The sequence below is a fragment of the Dermacentor albipictus genome, chromosome 9 (assembly GCF_038994185.2).
Source record: "Dermacentor albipictus isolate Rhodes 1998 colony chromosome 9, USDA_Dalb.pri_finalv2, whole genome shotgun sequence".
NCBI classification, from domain to species: domain Eukaryota; kingdom Metazoa; phylum Arthropoda; class Arachnida; order Ixodida; family Ixodidae; genus Dermacentor; species Dermacentor albipictus.
In genome coordinates, this window is record NC_091829.1 from 103,182,248 (window position 1) to 103,210,247 (window position 28,000).

At 47.1% G+C, this 28,000-nt stretch overlaps 1 protein-coding gene across 1 annotated transcript; it reads left to right on the top strand.

The window, feature by feature from the left end:
- On the top strand, nucleotides 1-27,274 carry LOC135896819 (ATP-binding cassette sub-family A member 17-like). The gene is made up of 4 exons (XM_065425305.2): nucleotides 1-116; nucleotides 213-326; nucleotides 15,882-16,095; nucleotides 26,987-27,274. Exons 3-4 carry the CDS (start codon nucleotides 15,883-15,885, stop codon nucleotides 27,167-27,169), a joined length of 396 nt encoding a protein of 131 aa, XP_065281377.1. The 5' UTR covers nucleotides 1-116; nucleotides 213-326; nucleotide 15,882; the 3' UTR covers nucleotides 27,170-27,274.
- Nucleotides 27,275-28,000: the final 726 nt, after the last annotated feature.

The following is a 28,000-nucleotide window of genomic DNA, read 5'->3' on the forward strand; positions in this document are numbered from 1 at the left end:
CCCGCCCTCGCCGCCGCTACTTTTGCCAGCTTCTCCGCAGATAAATATGTGTATTCTCATTTCGCTGCAAGAAGGCATAGGTGATGTGTGGCAGCAGACTTTACGCTCATCGCAAGGTATGATTAGCCCTCCTGCGCTTTATGAGAACAAACACGCATGCTAGTTGTGGTGTTATAGGAAATGTTTTCCTTTATTAAACGTGATTTTGGCAGCCCGCACCACGGAGATGGGACCAGTGGCAGCGCGCTGCCGAAGAGGCAAGCAGAGGAGAACGTCGTTAGGCGTTTACACCCTGTGACGGCAGCCTGAGGTGTATTGTTTTCATGGTAAGTGAAGCTTCAATGGAAACAATGTTCTGGGGTAAGGTCTGCACGTTGCCGAACAGCAGTCGCGTATACGCGCGCATAGCGCGTTGACCGAGCCTTCGTGCAACCATCAACTTTCGGCTATCAACCTTGTTCACTCTTGCACCGCATCCGCCAACCATCACTGCCCTGCGTCCCACGAACACATATCTCAGGTAAGGAAGGTTCGTCCCTTAATTACACACAGCCGCTTTTTTACCGCCTATTCACAGAGCTATCTTACGTGCCACAAATGCATCGACAGCTGCCGAAAGCAGGAACACTATCCAGTTGTCAAGGATTTGCAAGGCGTTTGTCGTACGTATTCTGAAGTACACCAGCATCAGTCTTTGCCGGCACTTTAGCACCACTCAACCGAAGACTGCAAATAGATTCCCAAATCGTCCTTCGTCCGTGGCATAGTGCGTGGTGTACGGCGTTGTATGCACGCTGGTTTCACGCTTCCCACTTTTTCCAGTCCCACCCGCCATAACACAGCCGAACAAAACACGGAGCCTAAAGCAATCCTGCACACACGCCGCATTTACTATGGTACGAGACCTACGGGGCAGCGCACGTATGACCATACAGCACAATAATGAAACCGCCAATGTGCCCTGAAAGCATGGCTGCTACAGAGAAAAATACTAGGTGACTCATTCACACTTTTCTCCTACTTCACGGAGAGGGTAGGGTCTCTGCTCCGATTTTAAATTCATACGCATTTCTTTGTCTACCCAAAAAGAAAACCTGTTCGTGCGTTTCTCACGTAACACGAATGGATATGATGAAAGGAATGTGCTAAGCAAATTCCAAACCACAGACGTCGGAAGTGGTGAGTTTCGAAGTTACGATGCCACATTCAGAAGCCGGATGCCTTGACCACTGGGCTAAACCTCCGCGTTTGCACTAGGGGAATATGTCTGAACCATATGATTTTGTTGTACCGGGATTACAGGAACGTTACATTGACGTTTGACTTCGTGTACACCAGTTACACGCAAGCATATGAGTGCTATTCCCTTTTTGTACATTGCGCGAAGAATGTTCTAGTATGGACGCCACGAACATGCACAGAGAGCACCGGGGCGTCGAAACACATGGGAAAGGGCGCGAACGCGGTTGTGGACGATGTATTGATGTCGACGGTGCGATGCCTGGTATGTCACAGAGAACATGGCTATTTCCTGCTACACCACCAGGCACCTTCCTCTTTCAGCGCTTTTTCCCTCGTGGCGACACACATGACAGAGACAGAATGTGGTTGTGAAGAGGAAGAGGCACTATTTTCTGCGGCCCTTTAGAGAGCATGACGAGGAACGTGACAAGGAACGTGAGAAGGTGCCTGAAAGCGGAGCCGTGGTGACGGCCGGAAAGCAGCCGCAACGATGCGGAGACCGCAGGGAGCCACAGACGTCGGAATGAGGCGTAGAGAGAAGCCCTTTGTTTGGAGAATGCGAGAAAAAACGAAGTAGGTCTTCAATGGTTCCGTCCTCGCCCCACTGTTAGCAGGCCGGGGATGGAATCAGGCCTTTGATGTACCTCCAGGATACCGTCCAGGAGCGACCAGTCCGTAAGCGCAGCAGGACAGACCGCTCCTGCCTTTTGAGGCCGCCATTAGGAAGTGGATGGGAAGGGCGACCGTTAGCGATTCGCCTATCTGTGTGAAGCGCCGTAAGATGCCGCTGCAACAAGTACCTTGTATAATAGAATGTAGTTACATCAGTGCTGACTGGAACAGTGGCACCGTGTGCTGCCTTTGCCAGTGTGTGAGCCTCCTCATTGTCCTGGACACCAATGTGAGAGGGGTGCCACTCTAGCGATACCTTCAAGCCACTCGAAAGAAGGGCGCGAAGCTCTTCTGCCAGCAGGGCAGCGTCAAAGCCGGCGCTTCCCGGTGGATGAAGAGTCAGGAGCACCGTTTTCGAGTTGAAGATGATGAAAACTGGAGAATGTGGATGCTGCTGTGCTAGCAGGTTTGCAGCGAGATGGAGGCCAGCCACCTCAGCAGCAGTGGAGCTTGCTGCGAAAGGCAGCCGGCAGACTCCCGAGCGCGGAAGGGCAGATACCACGCAGGGGGCTGCATGTAGCGGTGCCTGCATGGGCGGAGTCGGCTGTTTAGATGTTAGTCGCGCTGGTCCTTCATCAGAAACACCGACGCCTTGTACAAGATACGGGATGGGAACAGCCTTTTCGAGAAGCCCTTCAGCGTGGGAGAAACCCCCAATGGCGGATGGTGCGGAAGAGGTAGCCGGATGGCTAGCGTAGGAGGACAGCCGACAACGTCCTCGTAGAACTCACAACAGCTGCCCATGTGCGAGAGAGATGGGCACCGTAACCTTGATAGCAGAACCGTGCCAACCAGGGCACGAGGTACACTGCGAACCTAATGGAGGCTGCGCTGCAGCAGTAGCAGGGACAGTGGTCAAGTGTTTGCCTCTGCTAGGATAGCAGCAATGTGCGAGGTCCCTGGCAAGCGAATAATTATCTGGATGCCTTTTTGGTGCTGTATCTGCAAGCGGTCAACGAGAGCACGTGTGGGGGCCAAGAGCGGAGCACATAAACAAGCCTGGGCGTATCCGCTGCGGCGTATAAATGGATAGCCCACTGTTATGTGCATGCACTGCAGCGGAATAAGAGACGGCCAACCGGTTTTTGCTACTTTGGGGATGAGCACCATAGCCACTGGCACTCAATTATTATAGGTGTTCTAACTGCAGGCTCAAGTAGGTCACGGCTAGTTGCCATTGTATGTGGCTACCACCAAGGACCAGCGGTACTGCTGGATTGCTCGACAATGTATGACAACGCTCAGGTAGACGAGGAGTGCCTCCTTCTTCGTCGACGATACGGGGACGCCCACTTTATAGATGTAGAAAACAGAAAGAACTCCGGCCAGGGTTCGCTGCAGGCAGAACCGAATGGCTGGATGGCTTCTAGTAGTACCCTGCGTCCACAGAGCTGCACCATCGAGATGTAGTTGAGATGAAGCGCGATGCCCGAGGTCTGCTGCGAGGGCGGAAGAGAGAGATGAACGCGGCAACTTGAAAAGGTAGGGGCTCAGGACGGATGTATGTGGCACTCCGGAACAAGCTGCCCGTGGGGAGCTAACAACATTTCACACCCTTATGCAAAGGGAGCGCCCTGTGAGAATGGGCGTGACGAAACGCCGGAGACCTCCTGTGACCCCAAGCTAATGTAGAGAGCGCTATAATGACCGTGGAGGACAAGCCATGAAAAGCACTTCCCACATCCAGGAGCACCATGATGCCACTTCGCCAGGACCTGTAACACCCTGCAGGGATGACACAACGCTAGCGATGTAGTAATCAGTGCACCTGAGACGACAGAACCCAGTACGCTGTTCCCGGGAGAAGTCGAGAGCTCGTGAGATCCACTCGAGGTGCGCCAATGCTACTGACTGCAACACCTTGCAGGCGGCTGAGGTGAGCGAGACGGGCCTTTGGAGGGGAGCGCCTTGGCAAACAGCGCTCCAATCTGCTCCGTTGTGCAGGAATGGCGATGGCTCAGCAGGGAGCAGGAGGCTCTGGTCTGGAGTCTGCCCCGGTCCAGCGGTGAACAAGATTCGCCAAGACCGGTATCAGAAAAAAGTTCTATAGTCGCTTTGCCAGGTCCATCTCGTCGATCCTCAAGGTGACCGTGAAGGACAGAATTGTTGCATCGTGGGACCTTACAGGAGCGAGCGTAGATGTAGCCACTCCTTCGAACTCTGACGAGCAACCGGGGATGGCTGAGCAGACACTCTGCCAACTCTGCCGACTCCTCAGGCAGGCCTGGCATTGGTTAGCAGCGTCTCTCCGCCGGAAGGCAGTCCAGCGCTCTTATGCCGGTTGGTCTCGATGGCACGGCGCTCTGCTTGACCTCGTGCGGCCCACATATTAAGCAGCGGCAGGTCCCGTAGGGGATGCAATGGCTGCTTAGTCGCCCGTACGATGGCTGCTGCTGTACTGTCTTGAACTGCCCGCAGAAAGTCTCCGCTGGATTTGTTGGCGAGGGTCTAAGGGAAGATATCCCCGTGGATCGATGTGCAGTGCCTTGACCTGGAGGATCGAGCGGATGAGGGCGCTAGCAGTATTGGAAGGTGATCGAACCGCCAAGTTTCGAGAGCCATGGCCCAAATTTAAGAACAGCATTCTCTTGTAATGGCTACGTCGATGATAGTTCTTATGCTGTGGGTGGCCCTGCGCAAGTGTGTTCCCCGGTGTTTACGGTGACAAGGCCGGCCTGAAGTGTAGCATTTACCACAGGTGTTGCCACGGGTGTTACAGCTACGGCTGCTCCAGGCTGTATGACGTGCATTGAATTATTCGCAGAGCACATGCCGTTGTCCCAGATGGACAGACAGCGGTAACAGGCAGCGAGCGTGTCAAGGGCGGCATGGGCGCATATAAATGCTCACCGCTGTAGTGTCTCTAGATCCAAGCCACAGAGTCATCGCACAGCACTCCATTTGTCCGCTGGTCAGGTCAGCACCAGGGATCTCGGCGTTACGAATGCAGCGGCGCACGTAGACCACAGAGCGTGGGGCAGTTTGTGTATTGCCGGCGTCCAGGCAGACGGTCACAGAGCAGGAGATCCTGGAGCACGTCTTGACAGCGGAGTACCCGATATAGCTGGGGAGTCGAAGTGCCTCGGCCGGCACCCCAACTTCCTGCAGGGCAAGTACATCGTAATCGCCCTGCAGGAGAGGCTGCGAGAGGCCAGCTCGCCGCTGCCACAGCGAGTGCACTGCACCACCTTCGACTGGCGGCGGCAGTTCCCCCTGCGGTTAGCCATGGCGACCACTCTGTTTGGCTGGGTCACCTGCGACAAAGTAGAATACTCGTAGGGGGTTGTCCGGTTGGAGGGCGGTGGCAGAATGCAGAAGCAGCTTCAAGCACTCAATAAACGCCTGAAGAGATGGCATTGGAACTGCCGCATCTGCAGGCGAATCGCTCATGGCAGCAGATGGAGTCGCCGCTGTCAGGATGCAAGGGATGGCCTAGACTGCTGTCGGATGGTGAGCACCGGCAGTAGGTTTGCAAGTTGGAGTGGGGGCATCCGTGGTTTGCGCCGCAGACACTGAGGCATAAGACAGCATGATGGAAGCCTTCTGATTGCATCTCCTTCTTTAGTAGCTCGTGGTTAACAATGGGCCGGCACCAGATCCACTGCTGCAACGGTTATTTAGTGCTTGATGAAAGATTCTGATCCTGAAGCCGATGACCCGCAAGTAACAGCGGCTATTCGTCACGCTTGGATAGCGTAGAAACGCGAACAGGGCAACTGATCGCTTTAGTCCCAGAAGCTTCAAGCCGCACTGTGCCTCGTCGACGGAGACGACCAAGGGCAGCAGACACCAGCGTTTCCACTTTGCGATCTTCCTGTCAGCGCGCATACCACGCTGTGTTTGCAGAGTGAGGTACGCCGTAGAGAGAGCATCGAGGCCATCGCTGCTCGCAGCAGTTTGTGCAATGCTGCCCGCCTCACCGTAGACACCTTTCCGGGAAAGCATAGGCCACAGTAGTGTGACCATAGAGCCCACAGAGCACGCACTGAAGAGGGCGTGGTCGAAACAGCTTGACAAGAAACGGCATCGAGTACAGGTGAATGCATTTAGGAGGATTTTTTTGCAGCGAAACAAAATGACACTTTGGCCCTGCTACGCCTGACGGAAACGTTTCTGTCGACGCCGTGTGCAAAGCTCGTGCACTGGGCACGCTCGACGGCGGGGGGGGGGGGAGGGGGGTGCGAGCGACAACTGTACTTCCTGCCAGCTCCGGTGTGGCAAGCAGGTTTTCCAGGCATCCGGAAGAATTCGCATCCACGACTACGATGTCCAGGCGCTGGTTCACCCGCACTTCCACCACAACAGGAAGTGGAGAGAGCACCTGGGCAAACAAGATACAGGAGGTGTGGAAAAAGGACACGCTCTCTGTGGCAGGCCGGAAGAGTGCCGCGCCGGCAATAGAGAGGTTCAGCTTGTCCGGTATCCCGGTAAAACGCAGGCGGACGGGGAGTTGGGGTGTTCGGGCGGAGGCGTAAACCTGAGCGGTCTGCACGGTGCAGCCGCCTGGTGGCGTAGTGCTCAAACACACAGAAACAGCTAATATTGCATTAACAGAGCGTATTCTTCTTCGCTGCTGGTGTAAATATTCGGCACTGGTGTAATCATGTTGTTGCCAAAGGTTTACACCCGCACTAAAGTAAAACACACTTGGTTACTGCAATATTAGCTGTGTCTGTCTGTTTGAACACTGCGCCGCCAGGTGGCCGCACCATGCAGACCGCTCACTTTTACGCCTCTGTCCCAACGCCACAACGCCCCGTACGCCTGCGTTTTACCGGAATACCGGACAAGCTAAACCTCTCTAATATCTCTAGAGGGCTCCTTATTCGTCGCCGCCAAGATGAAAAGCGGTGGTTTCTCGTGTTGGGACCTCGCGGCTTACAAAGCTGCAAACGCGGAGTGAGCGTGGTGAAGCCGCCTTCCGGGGGTGATGCGGGTCCGAAAGAATCCTGATCGCTCACCGTAGCCATGTCGCGGGAATTAAGGACATCGGCTGGCGTCATGATCAGCAAGGCAGCAGATGCTGCAGCAGAGCTTGGACGCGGCTAGCGTGCTGCTAGAGTCTTTCATAGCAAAACGCCATAAGCTGGTGCAGCTGCCATGACTTGCTCACTCGATGGAGCGGCCTGTACACATGGTGACCGCAGCTTGGCGGCTGCAGCTGCCTGGTTGGTCGTTCCCTCGGAAGAGGGTTAAGGAAGCTACTTACAGGGCACTGCATTGTCAATGCCGTAATTGCACTCCCTTCTACGGCTGCGACAGGTCGTCGTGACCATTCCTTTGCTGTCACTCGAGGGCGGGAGGGGGACTGACAACAAAGGGAGGGCTGTCGCTGGTTTTACGAAAAGTATGCTGGGCTCACTGAAAAGCGGAACGCTCTGTCCAGTGGTGGTCTCCAGTTGCCGCAGCAGGCTCGTGTCTCCCGTTGGCAGTCTGAAGTAGGGGTGGCGGATGGCTTGACTGATATAATATTGACGAGGTGTATTGCTAAGTACGGATAATGCAGATGCAAGCGAACATTCTGCCTAACGATGACAGCGTCGACTATAGCACATGAAAGAGCAAGTATTTGCGTCCGCTCTCGTTAACTGCTGAAGTGGAAGTGCCCCACATAATAATATCAGTTATTTCTTCTTCCCTGTTGTACGTTGCTTAATAAGTAAGCGTCTTAAGGAATCTTGATACCGCTTCAAAAAGTGAAGAGCTTCCATTTGAGCTATCATAAATTGTTTCTTTCTTGATTTCAGCCTTTACTCTCAAGCAGTTATTCATCGCAGCTTTCTTTTTCATCGCCACAACCCACAAGAGTGTCCCACCCTCTCTGACTTGCACTTGACGTTCTTTGTTGCCATGTTACTATACCGGTCGCATACTTGCAGGTAACCTTTCAATTTCTTTTACTCTACTGTGAGTGTTTTTCTTGCGCAAATATCTAAATGCTCCTGTAACCCAGTTACTGGCTTCCATATTCCTCAGTTGTTCTTCAAAATCAATTTCACTCTGACATTCCCTGAGATCAAAACTTGTACAGTCCCTATCACCGTGCACAGCTTCATCTGTAGTCGTCTCATTGACCTATGGTTACCATGGTGTCCTGATTGCACCCCTGACTTCCAACAAACCGCATTTCCAATTCTAGGTCCTGGGAACATTATACCCTTACACGTGCCCTGGAGCTCCTTAGAGCTATCGTAGCATCGTAACAGCTTGTGCTTCATTGTGGCTTCATTTCTCTTGCCATTTGCACTTATTTTTTTCCTGTGTTTATTTCCATATATGTATTGCCTTTCTTTATCGATAAACCACGGTATTCTCTACACGACGTATTTCCTCTCTGTCTACGGATCCTGTCTGTTCACTACTTTCATTGAATACAATAACACCTCATTTTCAAACACTGAATTTCAAGCCTAAATTGTCGCCTTCCTCTCCACAGATATTAGTCAGACGCTGCATGTAACTCTACCTGTTAGCAACCCATACAATGTCGTCCGTATAAAACAAACCTGGAAGTTGCTGCTGTACTATCCGGCCAGCTTCTTTAATGATAGACTAAACCCAATAATGATTTTTCTAGCGTCCGTTCCGTCGTGACTGTGTGCATCATAAGCAACAGCGGGGACAAAGAGCAGCCCTGGCTCAGTTCCTTACAGATATCAACTCGCTCCATACTCCTCATTCCTTCCCTTTCAATGCAAACCGTATTTTCTGGGCAAATAACCCTCAAAATTTATAGGCGGCCGGAGCATAAGCCTCCTCTTTTCAGAATATCTCTCTAATTGTCATAGGTTCCAGTAATGTCTAAAAGAGCCACATATAACAGTCTTTCTTCTTGGGATATTTCAATACACCGAGCAAGGTTAAGTTGGTTATACTCCATATCACGCACGTACCCAGGATTTTTTTCCGGGGGGGGGGGGGGGGCCGCCACCTTCATCATCATCATCATCACCACCATCATCATCATCATCAGCCTGTCAAAGCGATCTCAAATTACCCCTGTCCTGCGCCAACCGATTCCAACTAGCGCCCGGGAATTCCCTAATTTCATCGCTCCGTCTAGTCTTTTGTCGTCCTCGATTGCCTTTTCCTTCTCTTGGTAACCATTCTGTAACCCTAATGGTCCAACGGTTATCTAACCGGCGCATTACATGACCTGCCCAGCTACATTTTTTTCCTCTTGATGTCAATTAGAATATCGTCTATACCCGTTCGCTCTCTGATCCAAACCGCTCTTTCTCTCTCTTAACGTTATGCCTAGCAATCTTCATTCGATCGCGCTTTGCGCGGTCCTTAACTTGCTCTCAAGTCACTGCCCCATATGTCAGCACTGGCAAAATGCAATGATTGCAACCTTACTGTTCAATAATAATGGTAAGCTTCCAGTCAGGAGCTCGCAATGTCTGACGTATGCGATCCAACCTATTTTTATTATTCTGTGAATTTCCTTCTCATGATCAGGGTTGCCTGTGAATAATTGACCTAGGTAAACGTGCTCCTTCGCAGTCTCTAGTGGCCGACTGGCGATCCTGATCTCTTGTTACTTTGTTGCTATTGTTGTTGTAGTTGTTGTAGCCTGTGGCACGTATGGCTCCTACCCACGATGGGCCAAGAAATGGGTGGATTATTCCAAAATAATATAGAGCATGAATTTCCTAATATCTATGCGAATAGCATTGAATAGGATTGAATTACCGGCTAAAATGAAATCAGGAAGGTGCTGTTGAATGAGGAATAATTAATTTAAAAGTAATAAAAAATAGAATTTAGCAGGGCATTCGTTTAGATTCTATAAGGAATGTTTGGACAGCGAAGCATGCATCCCTCTCATTGAATCCCAATGTGGACGCCCCGAACGAAAGAATTGCAGGTTCTGTCAAGTCCAGGCCAATTCTTCGAAAAGGTATCTCCAACAATCTTTTTCTTAACGCAGCAATGCGGCGGCAAGATAGAAGAAAGTGCTATATCGTCTCCTCCTCCTCGGAAAAAGAACAAAGGGGAGAGGGAAGCAAACCCGACCTGTATAAATAGAAATTTAGGGAGGGAATGCGGCAGCGTAATTTGGTGAGGCACACCTCAAGCATCTTTGTGCAACAAGATTCGCTATGCCAGGGAAATGCCAGGTGTTTATACTCTGGAGAAGCTGTCAAATGTGGGTTTCTGTGGGTTTCAAATCTGGTTTCTGTCAAATAGGAGTTTCTGTATCCTGTTCATTACTGTTTCTAAGTGAGGTATCGTGACTCCTCTTGGTACTGTATATAGGTCAGCTTAGAATTTTTCTGCTGCTTTTACTATATCTTCGAGATTGCTGATGATATCCCCCCTTTTTATCTTTTAGTGCATACATCATTGTTTGTCATATGGCAGGTTTCTTTTTTACTGATTTCAGGCCGCGTTCATTTTTTACGGCTTCTTTAGTGTTTCTCGTGTTATAGTTTCGAATATCAGTTAATTTCCCCTCGTTGATCAGTTTTGACAATTCTGGGAATTGCGTAAAGCTGTGTGGCCGCCAGTCCCATACAAGCGCGTAGATCGCAGGACTCTGCGATTCTAGGCGTACTGCGCTCACCGCGAAAGGTTAGAAAAACACCAACATAAGCGCAGCAGAGAAGTGGCTACGTGAGGCGGTTCGACCGATAATTGTAGAAGCGTCATTCAAAACAAGTAATTGTTCTCCACTTCCGGCGGCGTTTTCTCTACTTCCTTTTTCAATAAAAAGATGTTGATCCATAAATAGTCTCATAAACAACGCTTAACTTTCTTATTATTCACTTTTGCTTGCAGTTTGGTTGTTGCCTTGGCTCTCTCACTTAGTATATCGCTTAATGTCTCAACTCCTTGCGATTTTTGTTTCCAGTTGCCAATTTTGCACGAAAAGTGCTATAGAGTTAGGGGAAAACAGACGAGGTAACGGGCGACAGTCATCTTGCTTATGGCTGTAAGGGTTATTGCATGGTATCATGATGGACGCTCTTTCACATTATTTTATTTCCCACCTTATCTAACCCATATCACGTGTATATGGTTCCGGGCATCTGCCAGCGTAGCGGCGAGCCGTAACTCAAGAAAATAATGAAGCAAAGGGAAAAGGTAAACGCAATTGGCGTTTTCTCCGGCCGCAACTCGTTCCATGAGAGTACAGACCAGCTGAGTAAGAGCCGCATCCCTCTCCTGGTCCCAGGATCAACCTAAACAAAGAAGGTTGAACTAACAAAAGCAACAGCGATGCGCGTGACGGTTGAATAGTTGGTGACAACTGAACGCATCTCGAGGCGCGGGTGCGGAATCTATGAGAAGCCTGTCCTTCACATTACAAGAGGTGCCGATAACTACCGCCGTCTAAAAGGAGTGAAAAAGGCAGCACGAACAGCTGTCATGAACAGCTGTCGATGAACAACCGTCAAGTCTCAACATTGATCTGGTGGCGCTTTAGGAATGTGTGAGGAGTGGTGGCGTGGGTGGGGAGGGGGGGTGGCTATGTCACTTGATTTGGGGGGGGGGCCGGGCCCCACCGGGCTCCCCCCTGTGTACGTGCCTGCTCCATATGCCCACCATATCTGCAGCCATCTTGAAGTTCTCTCAATATGTCATTATTCTCTGCCCATGCTTGGAATTTTAATTCAATCACCTGCATTGCATTGCTAAATACTCATTAATGGTCAACAGTTTCTTTGAGTGTATTCCATCTTTCCCCTCTAACTTTATAAATTGAATTCATTCTACTTTGTCGCCAACTTTCTGGTATTCGTCTAGCTTTTAATGCTTTTTCTCAAGCTCAGTTTGTGGCCGCTTCAAAGTAGGTGAGGCTTTCTCCAGCTGCTGCCACCGTGCATTCCATGCATTCCGCATGCATTCTTCGCTGTCCCAATACCGTCACGTCGGGAAACGGCGTTCCGTCGTCCCTACCATTTCCGCTACTGATGTCAGCCCTATGCAGTTTTTCTTCGGTTGCCTGAAGTCTTTTTTCTAGTGCCTTCGGTGCGTCCCGCTCCATGTTGAGCTCATTTTTGAGCTTTTTGATGCGTTTCAGAAGCTCACCCTGGGCATCCTCGACTCTCTTTAGCACATACATTAGAGTGCCTGTCGATCGACTCGATTTCCTCTCCATTCCCATCGTTCCCGTCGTCTACCTAGAAGGGCCTACCGCACGCGCGGTGGAACCGGGCGGCGTGCGTCTCCCGCTGTGATTGGTGGAAAAGTTTTGCTCACCCTCAGCGCCCGGTCAAGGCACGGTCAACGCACGAACAACGCCGACGATGCCTGATTTCCTATGTAACGAGGCCAGTAGAGCTATCGCTTTAGAACAAGTGTAAATACTTTCTTGAAAAACTTGATGAGGGGGCAATAAAAGCCAACTCTAGGATTACATCTAGACCTGACTTGGAGCATTGCAGACTGCAAGAAAATTGTGATTCTGCGAAAATTGATTGTCAAACACGCGAAATTGCCGATGCATTTCGGTGGTCGCGGGGTGCGCCTTTCGTTGGGGCGTTCCTTCATGGACCAAAATGCTACCAATTTCTTAGAGCTTACTCGCTTCACGTCGCGCAACACAGGCAGATAAGAAGTTAAGTAGTCGAGAAGGAAGACGAAAAGTGAAACGGGGCTATATATGTGTTATGCTGCTCAATAATGATCTGATGCGGATGTACAAGGCGCTATAGATCGGTAAGGGCTTAGTATGGCCGGAGCGATTCGGATAAGGTTGATAAGCGAAAAAGGCCAACAGGACTGGGACTAGTCCCATGAGGTTTGCAATAACCGATAAGGGTTGTTAAACCGATAGTTTATACTGATCGGATCAAGTTTGATAACATTGATAATAGCACCTGGCAGCGTGAGATGAGTAAGTGCCGCAATGCTTCTGCATAATTAGGCAACTTCCAGAGGAGTTACTGCGTGAATTCTTGCTTCCACCATGGCAATACTTGACTACTATCTCACTCCGTCTGTTGGGTATGCACGAACTTACACGCGCCGCGGAGTATCCCGGACAAAGTTCCTGCTGGTGGCTACATTGCTCTAAATTGGCTACGTGAGGACACTGCCTGGCAGCATAAAGAAAGGGTTGGCTCTCTGCTACTTTCTGGCTGCTTTCGACTTGCATTTTGGCGCATTTCCTAGCCATCGTTTATTATTGATTTCAAGCCAGATAATCAGCAGACATAAAGTCCAATTATTTTCCACCTTTTCTATCGGGGTAGTTGCAGAACTTATCTGAAATATTATGCACATGAAATCACTTTCTCTGGTATGTGATCGCACTTGAGAAGCCATCGTGTAAGGGCCCTAAAATGTTTTTAGATATTTATCTTGGGCACTTATCTATTATCTATAGACTTCGTAAATATGAAGTCAATCGAACTGCGCCCAGAGACAGCGGATATGGAAGAGTGAGCAAGAAGATCGGGGATGTATATGCCTGAGGATCTGGGCACTGCGAATTTCCAGTTCTTGAGGCTCATGGCGATGCAGCTTCAACAGCACCTTCCCAACGTCTAGAGAGCGCTTCGGAGGCTGAAGGGCACGTATAATCAAGCAACAGGAAGCGCGAATAGCCGTGAAATTAAAATGAAGCTCAGCTTCATTTTTTTCTGTTCGTTAATCGGGGTGGAACAAGAACGTGCAGGCAGTTATCAGTTTAGCGCTACATGATGCCTTAGTTTCTGGCACGCAGCGGCCACCTTGAAAAGCAATTGCGGTGACTGTCAGTGTCTGTACCTGGCGCCAGGCGCGCTCAAAAATTTTGACACTTCCTCTTTCAAACACCGACCAAGGTCAATTAACTTTGCGTGAAAGCGAAGCTAAAATGCGCTTACAAGCCAATGAGCAGACACATTGATTATGGTCGTGGGATCGAAGTGCGGCTACATCTCGCTAGGCAAAACACTAGTTGATGATAATTATGCATCCAATACGTCACCGATGGGAACATTCGAAAAAAGCAGTTTCACCGGAAAGGCGAAGCATAGATTGCGATAGGAAATTAGTAGACAGCTAGCTATAGGAAGTAGGGACAACAGTTTTATCGGCCGTACAAACATGTAAACATTGGCATACTAACTAAAGTATTAAGCACCGTACCACGCGCGCACAGGCAAACGTGAACACATCTCACTCGATGAGCCCGGAAGCTCACTGTGAAATCGTTGGAGTGAGGAAGCGCGGCAGCAGCAGCGAGCGAAATGACCTTCGTGCTGTGTCTCGAATCAACGCTTAGTTCGCGCTGAGGCGAGATAAGCGCCGGAAGGGGCGTTTCGGCGCATCTGGCAGTATCCGAACTGGATTTCGCGTCGCTGTAGACGTCGGATTCCCCAGTGTGAACGTGTCGTCGTTGTTATGGTGACATGCAGCACGCCGGACGCAGAAGTGGTAATATGGCGCAATAAGGAAGAGTCTGCTGTCCCTCCTTACTTTCTTTGCGAAGACGTTATGCGTTAGCGAAGGCGAAAGTTGGAGTGAATGACGCGCCACGTCTTAAAACCTTACATATATATATATATATATATATATATATATATAAACTGGAAACTGGGACTAAAGAGCCGCGCTAAACGTAGCAGCGTCCGTACTCAATGCATCAAAACTGTACAGACTTGAACTGGCCGGCTAATACTTGAGCCTCAAGTGCTGGTGTGTAGTGCTCACAAAGAACGAATTATTGCAATGTAAGGAGAAATAGCGTAGGTATGATGCTCTAGGACAAGCTCATCTGAAGCGGAACTCCTACATTATTTGGCAGTAGACTGATATAATTTTTTACATAGCTGCCGCATAGGTCGATAAACAATGGTCTTCGCGCTGGATGGGTGCCCATGGAAGGGACGCGCAGTCACTAGCTGACAGCCGATAACTGCGGATGCTTAACATCGGCGTCATTATGGCCCATATTTTGGGGTACTAGCACGTGGAGAAACTGCGCAAAGAAGAAACGTGGCAGCACAACAGTGCGACAAGGGCGTCTTGCGGCGATCGACAAAACTATGACAATGACTCGCTGATAAAAGGTCACCGTCAAAAAGGAAGGCAATCTGCCGGTGGTGATGTAGTTACGTCATCGTGGTCACCATGTTTGGCTACTGGCATTGGGAAAAATGGCGTCTCTGACGTCACGTGAACGCTATCTATAGGTTGTATTATGATATAACACTCTAAGCACAGTTTACACCCTTTGGCGTGCCCCTTCTGCCACACAACAAAAATCGTCATCTGCCTTGATGCGTTTCCTTTTTTTCTTGATGCCCGAAACTTTCCAGTAACGAACGGCACGCGCGTTACCAGCACAGAACAGTTTACACCCTTTGGAGTGCCCCTTCTGATAACGCGCGTGCCGTTCGTTACTGGAAAGTTCCGGGCTCGCAGCGTTAAAGAAAGGAAACGCATCAAGGCAGATGACGATTATTGTTGTGTGGCAGAAGGGGCACGCCAAATGGTGTAAACTGTTCTTAGAGTGAAGGACATCGGAAAGCATACATCGCTGCCGGCTGACAGAAGACAGGGACAACTGAAGATTGCCGGGAGATCTTCGAGTAAAACGAGAAAATGGGCTCATATCACGATTTATCGCTATCATTCAATATCAACAACGTGACAATATCAATCGTGTCCGTTTGAAATGATATATCCTCTCCAATTTACAGAATGATGATATAATTTCATTCGGCAGAATTAAGGATGACATAAGTTTCATGCATGTAGTTCTTAATTTACTAATTCTTGGCAATTCTTTCTAAAAAGAGTTATAAGCTCTAAAAGGAAATTTGACTAGCATCAGTCAGTAGAGATGAGCTTACTCTCTCCAACACCGTTCATTTCATACAATCGCATAAAGCCATAAAACCATTTCGCCTCGTATGTGTATATGAAAAGAGAACATTGGAGTACGCACCAAGCTCAAGCTTCCTATAAATTCTAGCACATACGTTTACTAAAATACAGTGATTTTCACGACTCTCGCCAATTTGCAGCATGGATGAATGCGACTTTTCATGCGACCGGATCACCATCATGGTCAACGGCGAAGCGACGTGGCTGGGCACGCTGCAGCGGCTACGCGAAAAGTTCGGCCAGGGCTACCGACTCGAGTTCCTGCTCAAGCACACGGAGGCGGCAGATGCGCCCAAGCTCAAGAAAGCTGTGGCAGAAGTCTTCCCCACAGCCCAGCTCAAGGACGACAACAAGGTATCCTTATTTAAATGCTATTACGGTTGTTTCGAAATTCCATCCAATTTGCGCTCTCTGTATGTATCCGCATATCATTGTACGTGTTTCTGCTACTTTTAATGCGTTAACGCTCTTGAGAGTAATTCACGTACTTACGTACTTTTCGTAATCTATCTATCTATCTATCTATCTATCTATCTATCTATCTATCTATCTATCTATCTATCTATCTATCTATCTATCTATCTATCTATCTATCTATCTATCTATCTATCTATCTATCTATCTATCTATCTATCTATCTATCTATCTATCTGACCTACCGACCGACCGACCGACTTTCCTGGCTACCTGAGACATTGGGTAGTCCGTTGTTGAATAGAGAGCGCTTTGGGCAGCGATGGGGTTCGAAAGCAACCGTCGGACAAACTAGCGCCACTGAGTGCGCTGTAATGTGCACATGCCATTCTTCAACGACCCTCTTTCACGCAAAGATGGGTCTCTGTAGATGCGGGACTGAGTATGTGCCGACGTTCAATGAAGTTATTTGCTGCCAGCTTGGAGCGCTGGGCATATGCCTGTAGGTATGTGCCACTCCTGGTCTACCCAGTGGCATAGATAGCATGGAACACCAGCACAGATAGATAGATAGATAGATTCAGAGTACGCTGAAATTGTGTGAGCACCATAACAGTGCCGACGAAACAGTAAATACGTCGTCAATCTTTTTCAAAGGATGGATTCAGCGCCAATTATTGTTTATTTATCTTTCGCACGAAACAGATATGCTTAGCTGGTGGCTATTCCACTCAGACATCAATGCAGAGAAGCTTCATTGCCTTTTGTTACAAAGGAGGGAGTCGGGGCTAAGGACTGAAAGGCCTGACGGATGTGTCTGCTCTCCTTCACAATTTAGGACCATAGATTGCAACAGAAGATACCATGCTAAGATAAATGAAAAACATAAAATTCACTAGGGAACTCCAAGTGGTAATTAGAAACAGCTTACAACTGGAAGGTTTCAGAACAAACATATTGATGATGCTCGTTTAGTTTACAGATGAAGGCTGGCAGAGATGATAGATAATGAAGTTTATTTTACCTAATAGGTACACTGACACACGTAAGCGGTGGGGATTACAGGATAAAAGCTGCATAACGATAGCTTGAATAGTCCCACCTCCCCGTGAAGAGGCAGTATCATGGCAACATATTCGTCGTACGTATTCGTCTGAGAATTGTGGCATGCTTCCCTTTGAGTTCTTATAAATTATTTCTTTCCTGATTTTCCTTTTTTTCTCTTAAGTATCAGGCAGGTTTCTTTTCCATTTGCACCACCCATGAGATTATTTCAGCCTCTCTGACTTTCCGCTTGACGTTGTTCGTTGCTGTGCTGCTCACCGTACTGGCCGCATACTTGCTCGTAAGCTTTTCAGTCCTTTTCCGCCAGTGTGAATCAATACTTTTCGGTACAAATACCTTAACACTCTCCCAGCGCATTAGCTTTCTTCCATATTACTCAGTCGCACTTCATAATTAATTTATTCTTCGATGGATGGATGGATGGATGTTATGAGCATCCCCTTGGGAAAGGGGCGGTGGGTTGCGCCACCAAGCTCTTGCTATTACACTGCCTAATGTCCTACCTAGGTTAAACAATGAAAAAATAAACACTATGTACTACCAAGCCCAAATCTTCTGATCCCTTATTGCAAACTGTGCTTTTGTACGTCTTCGTCTTTCGTCGTTTGCCTACTTTTCTTCCACCAACCCTCCAATCGCCTCTTAGCAATGCCTATTGCGGACGTGTTTGCTTTGCCACTGCTCCCGCTGAAACCAAGGGCTTCAAGGAGGCCAGTGGTAGCTAAATCGACCGCTGGGTTGACGTCTTCACATTCTAATAAAACATGCTCTGTCGTTTCCCTAACTTTACCGCAGGAAGCACATGCTTCTTCTTCCTTCTTATATCTCGCTTTATAGTTGCGTGTTCTAAGGCATCCCGATCTCACTTCGAAAAGTAATGAGCTTCCCTTTGAGTTATCATAAATGGTTTCTTTCCTGATTTCGTTTTTTCCTCTTAAGTAGTTACTCATGGCAGGTTTCTTTTCCATTGCCGCCAACCATGAGATTATTTCAGCCTCTGACTTTCCGCTTGACCTTCTTTGTTGCGGTGTTGCCCACCCTAAAGGCCGCATAATTGCTGGTAATCTTCCTAGTTCTTTTCCTCCCCTGTGAATCAATTTTTTTCCTGTACAGATACATGAACGCCTGTTGGACGTGTACGAACTAGCATCCCAAGTGACCGCGGCACGAAGCTAGGGCGTTTTCAATAAAACGAGTGGGTTTCTCGCGAATAATAAAGCTGCAGGTCGATTACTGAAAAAGGCAGGTGACAGACGTGTTCTAGACCACAATCAACACGAGACAAATGCCGTGATGAGGCTGTGGAAAGGAAGAATTTTGTTCCCAGAGTAGTTAAAGATTTAGCAATGGAAGCCTATGAAAACGACGAAAATTTGTAGTCGATGTTATAGACAAAAACTGCAGCTGTGATAAAAGCACGGCTGCCACTGTAATAGCCCCTACAGCGTATGTTGTCTGGAAACTCAGCTTCCGATTAGTGTCCAACCCGACTCTCTACAGTGGGCGTAACACGGTTCCCACAGTCGATTTTTGAAATACACTCGTACACATTCACGTAATATCTATAGAAACGCGAACATCTCATTTGCGGGGCTGTTGGAAGCCGTGGTTGAGTCGTTTAATCGCCGGCACCTATCGTTCCGCTTCATGCTAGCAGCGGTTCGATGTCGTGCTGCCTGCAGTTTTGGTTTTAGCGGCACGTACGACTGAGTTCGGTAGTCTCACCCAAGATGGCCGAAATGCAAGACTGAACTGTCGGGCTTGGTTTTCCAGGAGTGCTCTTGAACTAATATATTTTTATTTTTTAAACGTAGAAATGGGTTGCTCGTTTGTTAAGTCACCGCTTTTATTATCAGATTTTATACCTTGCACAACATGATAACAAGCATGCGCGTGTCCTTGTATTAGGTTTAAAAAATTATCCTCCTTTGTAGCATGGACATACTCAGGAATTCTGGACCTTGTACCTTCACCCTTCCATGGAACTTCACGGCAATGCACATGCGTAACTGAATCGGCAAAATGTTGAGAATATATATTTAAATATATAGGCCGAGTATCAACAAGCTTCAATAACTGGGCCGAGAGAATAATCCCGTCTAACAACATATGCATTTATGGCACTTAGTAGAACATTGGTGGTGCGTTAAAGCAGTGTTTTGTTCAGGAATGGGCGGTTGTTTCGTACCACAGGAGCAAATGGCTTTACATCCTCCTGGCAGTGGGCACATTTACTTGAAGAAGCGCCAAATTTAAACGGTAAAGTGATTTATTATAACAGGAGCTTGAACGGTAATCGCAGAGTGAGTGTCATTTGGTCTGTTTGCACTCGCATGTTTTTTTTTTTGAGGCAGCAGGACAGGAGACGCACATGCGCGTGCACTTGTATTTGCGTGAGCGCGCATGTTTGTGTCTCCGTATTTGAATCTGCACGCGCACTAGTGCATGTATACGTGTGCGAGCATACGTGCCTGTGTGTGTGCGTGCAGTTCGCGGTGTACATACGTGCGTACATTTTTGTGCGCATGTGCAGGCGTGGGCGCGTGTAAATGCGTATGCGGGTGAACATGCTCGTATCTCTGTCTCTCTGTGTGTGTGTACACGTGCCCCTCTTTGTGCTTATCCGCTAGCAAGCGAGCGAGCGAGCGAGCTTTCTAAGCTTATAGCTACTCTCGGGAATGAATAGGCTATAGAGTTAATTTAAACCCATATGTAAATCCATGAAACAAGAACGAATCATATTGTATCTATAGTATTATCTCTTTTTGAAAGCGAAATGAACGCAATAAAGAAGCCTGGAGCCGTCAATATCGTTGCCGCAGATTTTATCACGATGGCACCGTCACGATCGGCACGACTCCCTGAGCAGCTGCCGAGCTGATCAATTTCGTCATCTTTCTTCCCTCAGCGGAAGCGCATTGTCTTGATACCAGCGATGCGCTAAATCTGCACCATCATTGCGTCATGCATCGCTTCTGCGACCAAGCAAGCTTTCGGTGGCACACGTTCGCTGCTATATTGACACAAAAACTTTCAACTGCTTGCCCTTGAAAAACAGCCTCAATAAAAATCGCAAGCCGGCAGGCCACGAGGAACATTCTCACAGAGCCACACTTTTGATGACATCTCAAAAGCCTAGGTGCGATCAGGTTGCCTCTACTGGTTTGCAAGGATTGACTGACTGTTGGTTAATTATCACAGAAAGAACAACGCTTCAAGTTCTTAGCGCAGTGTGTTTGTGGTTCCTCTATTGTGGTCCTTCTTGAAGCGCTGTTATTTCTGTGAGTTTACAGAAGCACTTTTTCTGAGTCAGTTACACATTCAGAGAGCGTTTAATTGCGAATTATGTGTTCGGTTAGTACTTACAGAAGAATCTTTAATCAAAACTTTTTTCCTCAGCTAGATAAAGTGGAGGGCGGGCTCCTATCTACCCTCTAGCTTTATTCATCTAAGATGAATCATTGAAATGTTAATTACCGTAGCTACGTTAATTACGCACATAACTTCTCAACTTACTCCGTACCTAAAGGTTATCAATTTGAACACTCCAATGATAAAACGATGGATGAATGGAAAAATTTGATTGAGGGGCATCGGACCGTGCACTAGCACGTGGGGGCCGCACACACATCGGGACAGAAAGGGCTAGCTTCTCCGCCACGTCGCAGGCCTTTTGGACTGCCTACAGTTGGGTTTCAAAATTAGGACTGCGTAGGGCAGTCTCCCGCTTGCACGACGTAGCACATCCATCGCAGTGTTACTCGGGGCACCACCAGTGCATGTGTTCTAAGTTGGCAATCTCCGAGCAAAGCGCGGATGTGTGTGACGTTTGAATTTTGGGATAGATCTGGTGTAACAGTGCCGGGTTAGGCTATGCCCAGACGTGCAAGTGTCAGAGTGTCAATGCCTGAGGCCTGTTCAATTTCTTCCAGTGCCACCTCGCCTTATGATGAGTTAGATAATGAACTCACTCTTTTGGAAGTGACTTCTTTTTCGCATCACTACGATGTGACAGAAAAGGCGTGCTACATTTTCACTGAGTCATTACTGGGACTGGACTAGGTCTTTTTTTTGCGTTTGACGTCTGTTGCACACTTAACGCAATAATTTATTATTTACAACTTACATTTTACTTCATGAGGTTGGAAAAGACCTTTTAATAGCAGGAGGCCTTAAGAATCAAGAAAATTTAAATGCTTATAAGTCAGCTTTCACCTCATGGAAAAGAAGGAAATTTCAATCAAAGATATCCTTATTATAATTAAAAGCCTATGCGCTGGAAAGCGTTTCATCTAAGTTCCCCCCTTTGCAAGCTGATACCGACTTGAAGATGGTTCGTATCGTGGGGCCTTGACATATGTCCAACCGTCGAACCAAGGGTTATTCCAAATAGAATGTGCAAGCGTGACTAAACGAGCACGTAGAATAAAACATATACACAGAGACACTGCTAGCATGGGTAAAACACGTTGGTGGTTTTGAATCCATGATCGGCGTATCTGTTTCTCTCTAGGTCCCCATTCAGTCCCATTTAAACAGTATATCATGAATTCAAACCAACTAGTCCACCAACGTGTTTTATCACGAATGTTTTATTTCGGGCAGGCGTTTACCATCGTGCCCTTCACTCCTGTTCAAAAGCACGCGTAAGACGAAAGTGCTGCGTAAAGAGCGTCATTAGCACGTGGTCGCGGGATCGCATCACAGCGACGGCTGCCGCGTTTCGATGGGGGCGAGACGCAAAAACGTCCGTGTATGTAGATTTAGGTGCATGTTAAAGAGCCCCAGGTGGTCCAAATTTCTGGAGTCCACTACTACGGCCTGCCTCATAATCCGCTTGTGTCTTTAGCACGTAGAGCCCTACAATTGTGCCAACACTTCTGCCGCAACGTGATGTGCCCTGTGAGGCAATGGCAATGCTCAACCTTCCAATAGGTTATAAACAAAGGTGCGCAGCGACACTCACACAAACACGTCTCCCGGTATGTCCTGTCTACTACGCAAACATCAGTGGTACACGCGAAGTAACGTTTAACATAAACTCACTACACTCGTATTGTACAAAGCGCTGACGAAATGAAAGATTCGCAGTCACCACCACCATAAATATCCTCAATATAAGGAAACTGCACAATGAGCTCCGCTTACATTGATTTCCACAGTGCGTGGAATCCGCATAATCTTCTACACTGGGAAGTTGTATGCTTTAGGATTGCGTTCATTAATGCAATAGTTATATTCCAAGTGGGAAAAAGCGGTTGTCACCAATAAATGTGATTCTATGGCTTGAATCCAATGGCCGTTGACTGATTGCTGACTTCCTTGGGAACGTAGTCGTCAAAATGACTTTAATTCATAGTGAATTCAGGAAGTTGATGAACAGCAAAAATACATAGTCTTGCAGAGGGCCTCAAAAATTTTATGACTTTTTGAGCAGCATGGTCAGGGGGCCGTGCTATGGTTTGAAGGTCTATCAAAAATCCCTCTAAAATATGAACAGAGGCCGACGGAAATAAGGGCACCTTCAGAAAGGTGAAACCGATTGAAATCCCAGGACAGCACTAACTTAAACATAAAGATAACTTGAAGCAAAAAAAAAATAGCGTACGTTGGCCCTGTCGCCAAGTTTTCGGACAAATAAATTAGTTCTTGAAAGAGTTGAACGGAAACCCGATGGTACAGAATAAGGCGAAAATGTTGGCAAGTGTTCAAGAGAGGTGCAATAGGTCCTATGGCCGACGCTAGCGCCCGGCAACTCTCAGGCGACTTCACACAAAAGTGAGTGTTCGGTTTCTGTCTTCACCGCGTCCCATATCAACCACCAGCGGTAATGCAGGTAGTGCAGCAAGGCCGTGGCTTGGCGAAGATCTGTTGGATGAAGAGTGGTACAGTGTGGCCAGGTCATCCAGCCGCCACCAAAACGGTGGTGGATTGCGCGTCGTAGTTTACAGATGAAGGTTAGCAAGGTTGATATATCGGGTAGATAGCCGTTGCAATCCAGTCGCTTGCCTCAGATATATTCGTCGTTTTCTCGTTCAACCTTTTTTTCTCGCAACATTATAATACTATCGTACATTGAAAAACACTAATTTGAAGGAATTTATTAGTGTTTAGCTGCATTTATGAAACTCCAAGACGCACAAAACTGTCTTCCTTTCCACTTTAAAAAAAGTTGTGACAAAGCGATATTTTATCTTTTCTCTGCTATACTACGAAATTTAGTGACCACTAGCATTTCTGACCGGAGAAGATATTCGTTAGGAATCGTGTTGTCTTGAGTGAATACCCTACTGGGGCTAATTTAGCGCAGCAGGCGAAAATAGAAGACCTGTTTCGCTTAATGCAACTCATTCGAGCTATATAGCTGCTGCATGGAAGAATATTTTCTTCTGCAATAATAACCATGCATGAAGGTGCCTTAAAGCTCTCTCGTGGAAATTGAGCAGTTTCTGTTGTTTGTTAGTAGCGGTGGTTTCCCCAATAACATGCAATAAGATAAATAATGTAATTAAGGGCATAATACATCTGCAGCATCACTCCCACTGGTGCCAGATTGGCTACTTTGCAGAAAGAGCCAGAGCTTTTATCAGATACAGAGGCACATGCTTTTATGCTTGTGTGTTCCAGTAAAGGCTTTGGCGGTACCAAATACGAAAAATATCAGTCAAAGCAGCCATGTACTTTTAGAGCTCTGGAAGTGATAACCAAAAGCACACAAATGAATAGTATTGTTGGACCGGCTAATAACGTACTTAATTTGTTTTCGATAAAGTAAAGAAAAATGTATTTTATTGGAACGTGAATGGCAAATTATAGAAGTACCTTTCAACCACTGCCTCTCCTTTCATTAAAACATTAGAGCCATTGCTGTCAAAAATATGTTCGCTTTATCAGCATACGTAACTAGGTATATTTGATGTTAAATGTATCTGGTTAATGGTCCCTTACCACGAGGTTTCTTCATCATTTTCACTCGCACCCTATATGGTTATTTGAGACGTATGTGTCCGCACGGCAACGTACGTTGCACCAGATAGTAGCATGGTATGCCCGCTTTATTCTTTAATAGATAATTCGTTACTGGTATGCTAAGCTGGCATTATGTGCTTGAGCGGTTATGTTCTATATCCATGGTAACAGGTCAAGCACCCTGGTTTTATTATAAAATCTATCTCTCAGAACCGCCATGCTTATCTGGCGCGTATCTGTTCGGTCAGTAACGTTTAGAGTACCTGATAAGAGCGTCGTACCACGATGGCAATTATGATAGTCTTCGTGTACCTCTCCCTAAAACAATTTATACAATGACAGAAATATTCTCTTACGGCAACAGTGCGACCTACACGTTGCGTCCCCTCGACTTTTTCGCACACAGCGCTGTTTTGAACTCACTTTAGGCCAAGCCGCCAAACATCGCGTCACTCGCACATCGGGAATGGTGAATCTGAAAAGTGGCACACGTCTGACATGATTGCGCATTACCGTTAGAAATACGCGCTTGTAATAAAATCAAGGACACTTTCTGTAAATTATTCAGCTAGGCCGTAATGTCGCTGCAGCCTCTTTCAATACGCAGAGTCCTTATAATTGTAGGTTGGCAGTTTTTCATTTCACTTTGGGCATTTTTCATGTACCAATTTGCCTTTTTCTGTCTAAGCCCTTACTAATTGTAATGCTATATTCTTGCAAGTGTTCCTGCAAAGCTCCAAGTCGTGCGTCCACAAAAGAACATCCTCACGCAGTAATTCTATTTGTAGGCGCAGATAGCACGACATGGTGATGTTGGACACAAAATAAGCCGAAGGCATTCGGCTGATGGTATTAGCACTACGAACAAAAAAGCTTTGTGAGTTTGATCCCGGCTGCGAAAAGCCTGCGTGGCGGCATGTATGCATGTTTGACACGTCACAAATGAGGTTTAACCTATTTCCTCATAAAAGTTGTAGAATTCCATTTAATAGCTTTTAACTGCCACTTCATTCCTCATTATAACCATTGGATGGTATGTGCAGAAGTTCAGATATATCTCTGCCTCTATAAAAATGAGTAACTATGTATGAGGATATGTCTATCTCGAGGCATAATGCTATGGTATTGCATGTCAGGGTAAACATATGAAGATTCAGTGCCAGATAGACGATTATCAGAAAAAATACATTGGGACACCGATATCCGGAGGCTTCCAGAGCAAATGCTACCTTATGTTATATCTCATGGCTTTTATACACGATGTAAAAAGTGTACAGACAGGTGATTTCTGCTACGCAGGTAATAAAAACGCACGCTTTGTGGAGTATTGCTGAAAAATGCCAGTAATTTTCCATTTCTGACATCTCGTTAGGTGCTTAAGTATGATTGCCGAGCTTTCCAGTTCCTGTCATAATTAAAGAACATGAACTGCGGGAGTGTAGAGCTGCGTAATGGCCGTCGAAACAAGGCGAAATGAGGGGTCGAGCACGGCCATGATAACAGCACTCTTGTTTTATCCAAGGTGCGCCAGCAACTCCCAGCGATTATCGTGTATCAACATCAAACAAATGTACCAAACTCACTTTCCTGAGCCGCGAGCTTTAAAGGATTCGCTAGTTTTTTTTTGTTCAGACTGTTTTGTGGTCTAAGCTCAATCGCTGCCGTTCTTTATCAGGCTGTTTGTTTACCGGCAATGAATCGCTAGATTTCCTGTTCAGAGTGTTTCATCACCGGATGTGGATAGCTTGCTTTCCTTTTCAGACTGTTTGATGGCCTGCGATCAATCGTTTTCTCTCTTAATCACACGGTTTCATGGTCTGATATGAATCGCTTGCTTTCCTATTCAGGTTGTTTGATGGCCTGAGATGAATTGTTTTCTATCCTGTTTAGGCTGTCTGATTGCCTGAGATGAATCACTTGATATCCTATCCAGACTGTTTGATGACCTGAGATGAATCGCTTGCTTTTCTATTCAGAATGTTTGATGACCTGAAGTGAATCGTTTGCTTTTCAACTCAGACTGTTTGATAGCGCAATGACCGCGGACAACCTGCTTTTGGCTTGAAGCGAAAGATATGAGCGTAGATGTTCTCCACATCCGCTACTGTGCTAAGGAGTCGCACCGCGTTTGACAGTCTCCTTGGTTTCTTGGAGCAGACACTGGAATGGGTTGTAGAATCACGTGTAATGGGTTCGCATCTACAAAGACGAGGAGGACAGAAGCAGAAAATAAGTCATAATTAGCGCTCAGTGGTAGGTTATGTATTATTTTCGGTTATGTTTAGAAGCGCTCTCTTTTGTACGCGCTCCGTAGCTTTCTGCAAGTTGTCACAGAAAGCTGCCCGCGAATATAAAATCCCGTGCGTGGTCACGTGCTATTTTTTGTGTGTAGTGGGCATGTGTACCTTGCTGAAAACGCACAATTTTAACGTGTCTAGCGATTAGCTGCAATTCTTCGATTGACGTCTTGAGAACTTGAAGAACGGGTAATGAGTATGTTACCTATTTTAATTACTTGATTGACTGTAACGGACTAAACAACGTCAACTGGTGGGTTTTCATCAAAATTTTGAAGAATATTCACTTGGTAATATTCGCATAGAATAATCCGTCTTTATCTTTTTTTGAACATTGTGCTGCATAACACCGACACCTTGTATGGGATCACGTAGGCGCCTTACGAAATTATCGAACATCGTCTTTCATTTTTCTCACGATGACAACGGTAACATTTCTGCTTCATTTTTGTGCGCGGTGCCTGTACGTAGTACGTGAACGCCTGCTTTTTGCTGCACAGAATCTTCTTGGCTACTACCTGATGGAGCAAATACCTTGGAGCGAGCTCTTTACCAAGGTGGGGCAACTCCAGCAAAATTTTCCCCTTGAACACGTCCTGGTCGGGGAGAACACCCTCGAAGACATATTCTTGAACTTTGCCAGATTGCAGGGATGTCCCTCTCTTCCTGGCGGTTTCGCTTAACTAGACGTTGGTGGGAGAGTGTTGAGCAGCAGGGCCACGTCCAGCTTCTAGACGCAACTCCGGCTGCTGCAAGTTGCTTCGCGAGGCAAGCAATAAAGGCCTTTCTGACATGGAACGCTTGGAGTTGGATAATTTTTTTGCACTGCTTATGAACACTGGCCATCAAAGCCTGATTGAAACATAGAATGATGAAATAAGGAATAAAAGAGTGAACGGAGTCTAGGCGATAAAAGACGCAAAGAGAAACACTAATTTGGGATGCGTTAGTGTATTACCTTTCCGCAATAACAGACTGGTCATGCTTACGACAAGGAGATGCAGCAGGAACGAAGCAAGGACGAAAGTCAGGAGGTGACGCCGCCTTGATACTCTCGCACTAGCGCGCTGTGACGTCAGAGATTTGCCTGTTGCGGATGTCCGTTGCGGCCTAGTAAAACTTGCATTGGTCAGAATGGACTGCGTCATATTCTTAAAATGGCGAACAGTTGCAAGAACGTGTACAAGTTTAAAGTGCGCAAGAAAAGTTTCAAGAGCGTACACTGAACCACCATGGCCGAAATGGGAAAAAAGGATTCTTCGCAATCCGCGATTTGACGCTGACGTATCAGCCCTCAGGTTCTGGCTCGAAATCCAAAATTAAAGTTTAGCCGTTATTTTTTCTTCTAATTAACGGCGAAATACCGCCAAATGAGCGATACTAGGGTTCTTGGAAAATACTTTATCAATCGTAACAAACCCACAGTTTGCCTTTACTGGCCCTTTATGGTTGTCGCCATTACATGAGCCACATTTAGTGCGAAATCAACATGCTGCACTAAATGTGGTGGTACA

Bases quoted from the DNA above. Each gene is read 5' to 3' on its own strand.
- LOC135896819 (XM_065425305.2), top strand. From the start codon at position 15,883: ATGGATGAATGCGACTTTTCATGCGACCGGATCACCATCATGGTCAAC. The intron at 16,096-26,986 runs GTATCCTTATTT...TTTGCTGCACAG, and splicing joins AGCTCAAGGACGACAACAAG to AATCTTCTTGGCTACTACCT.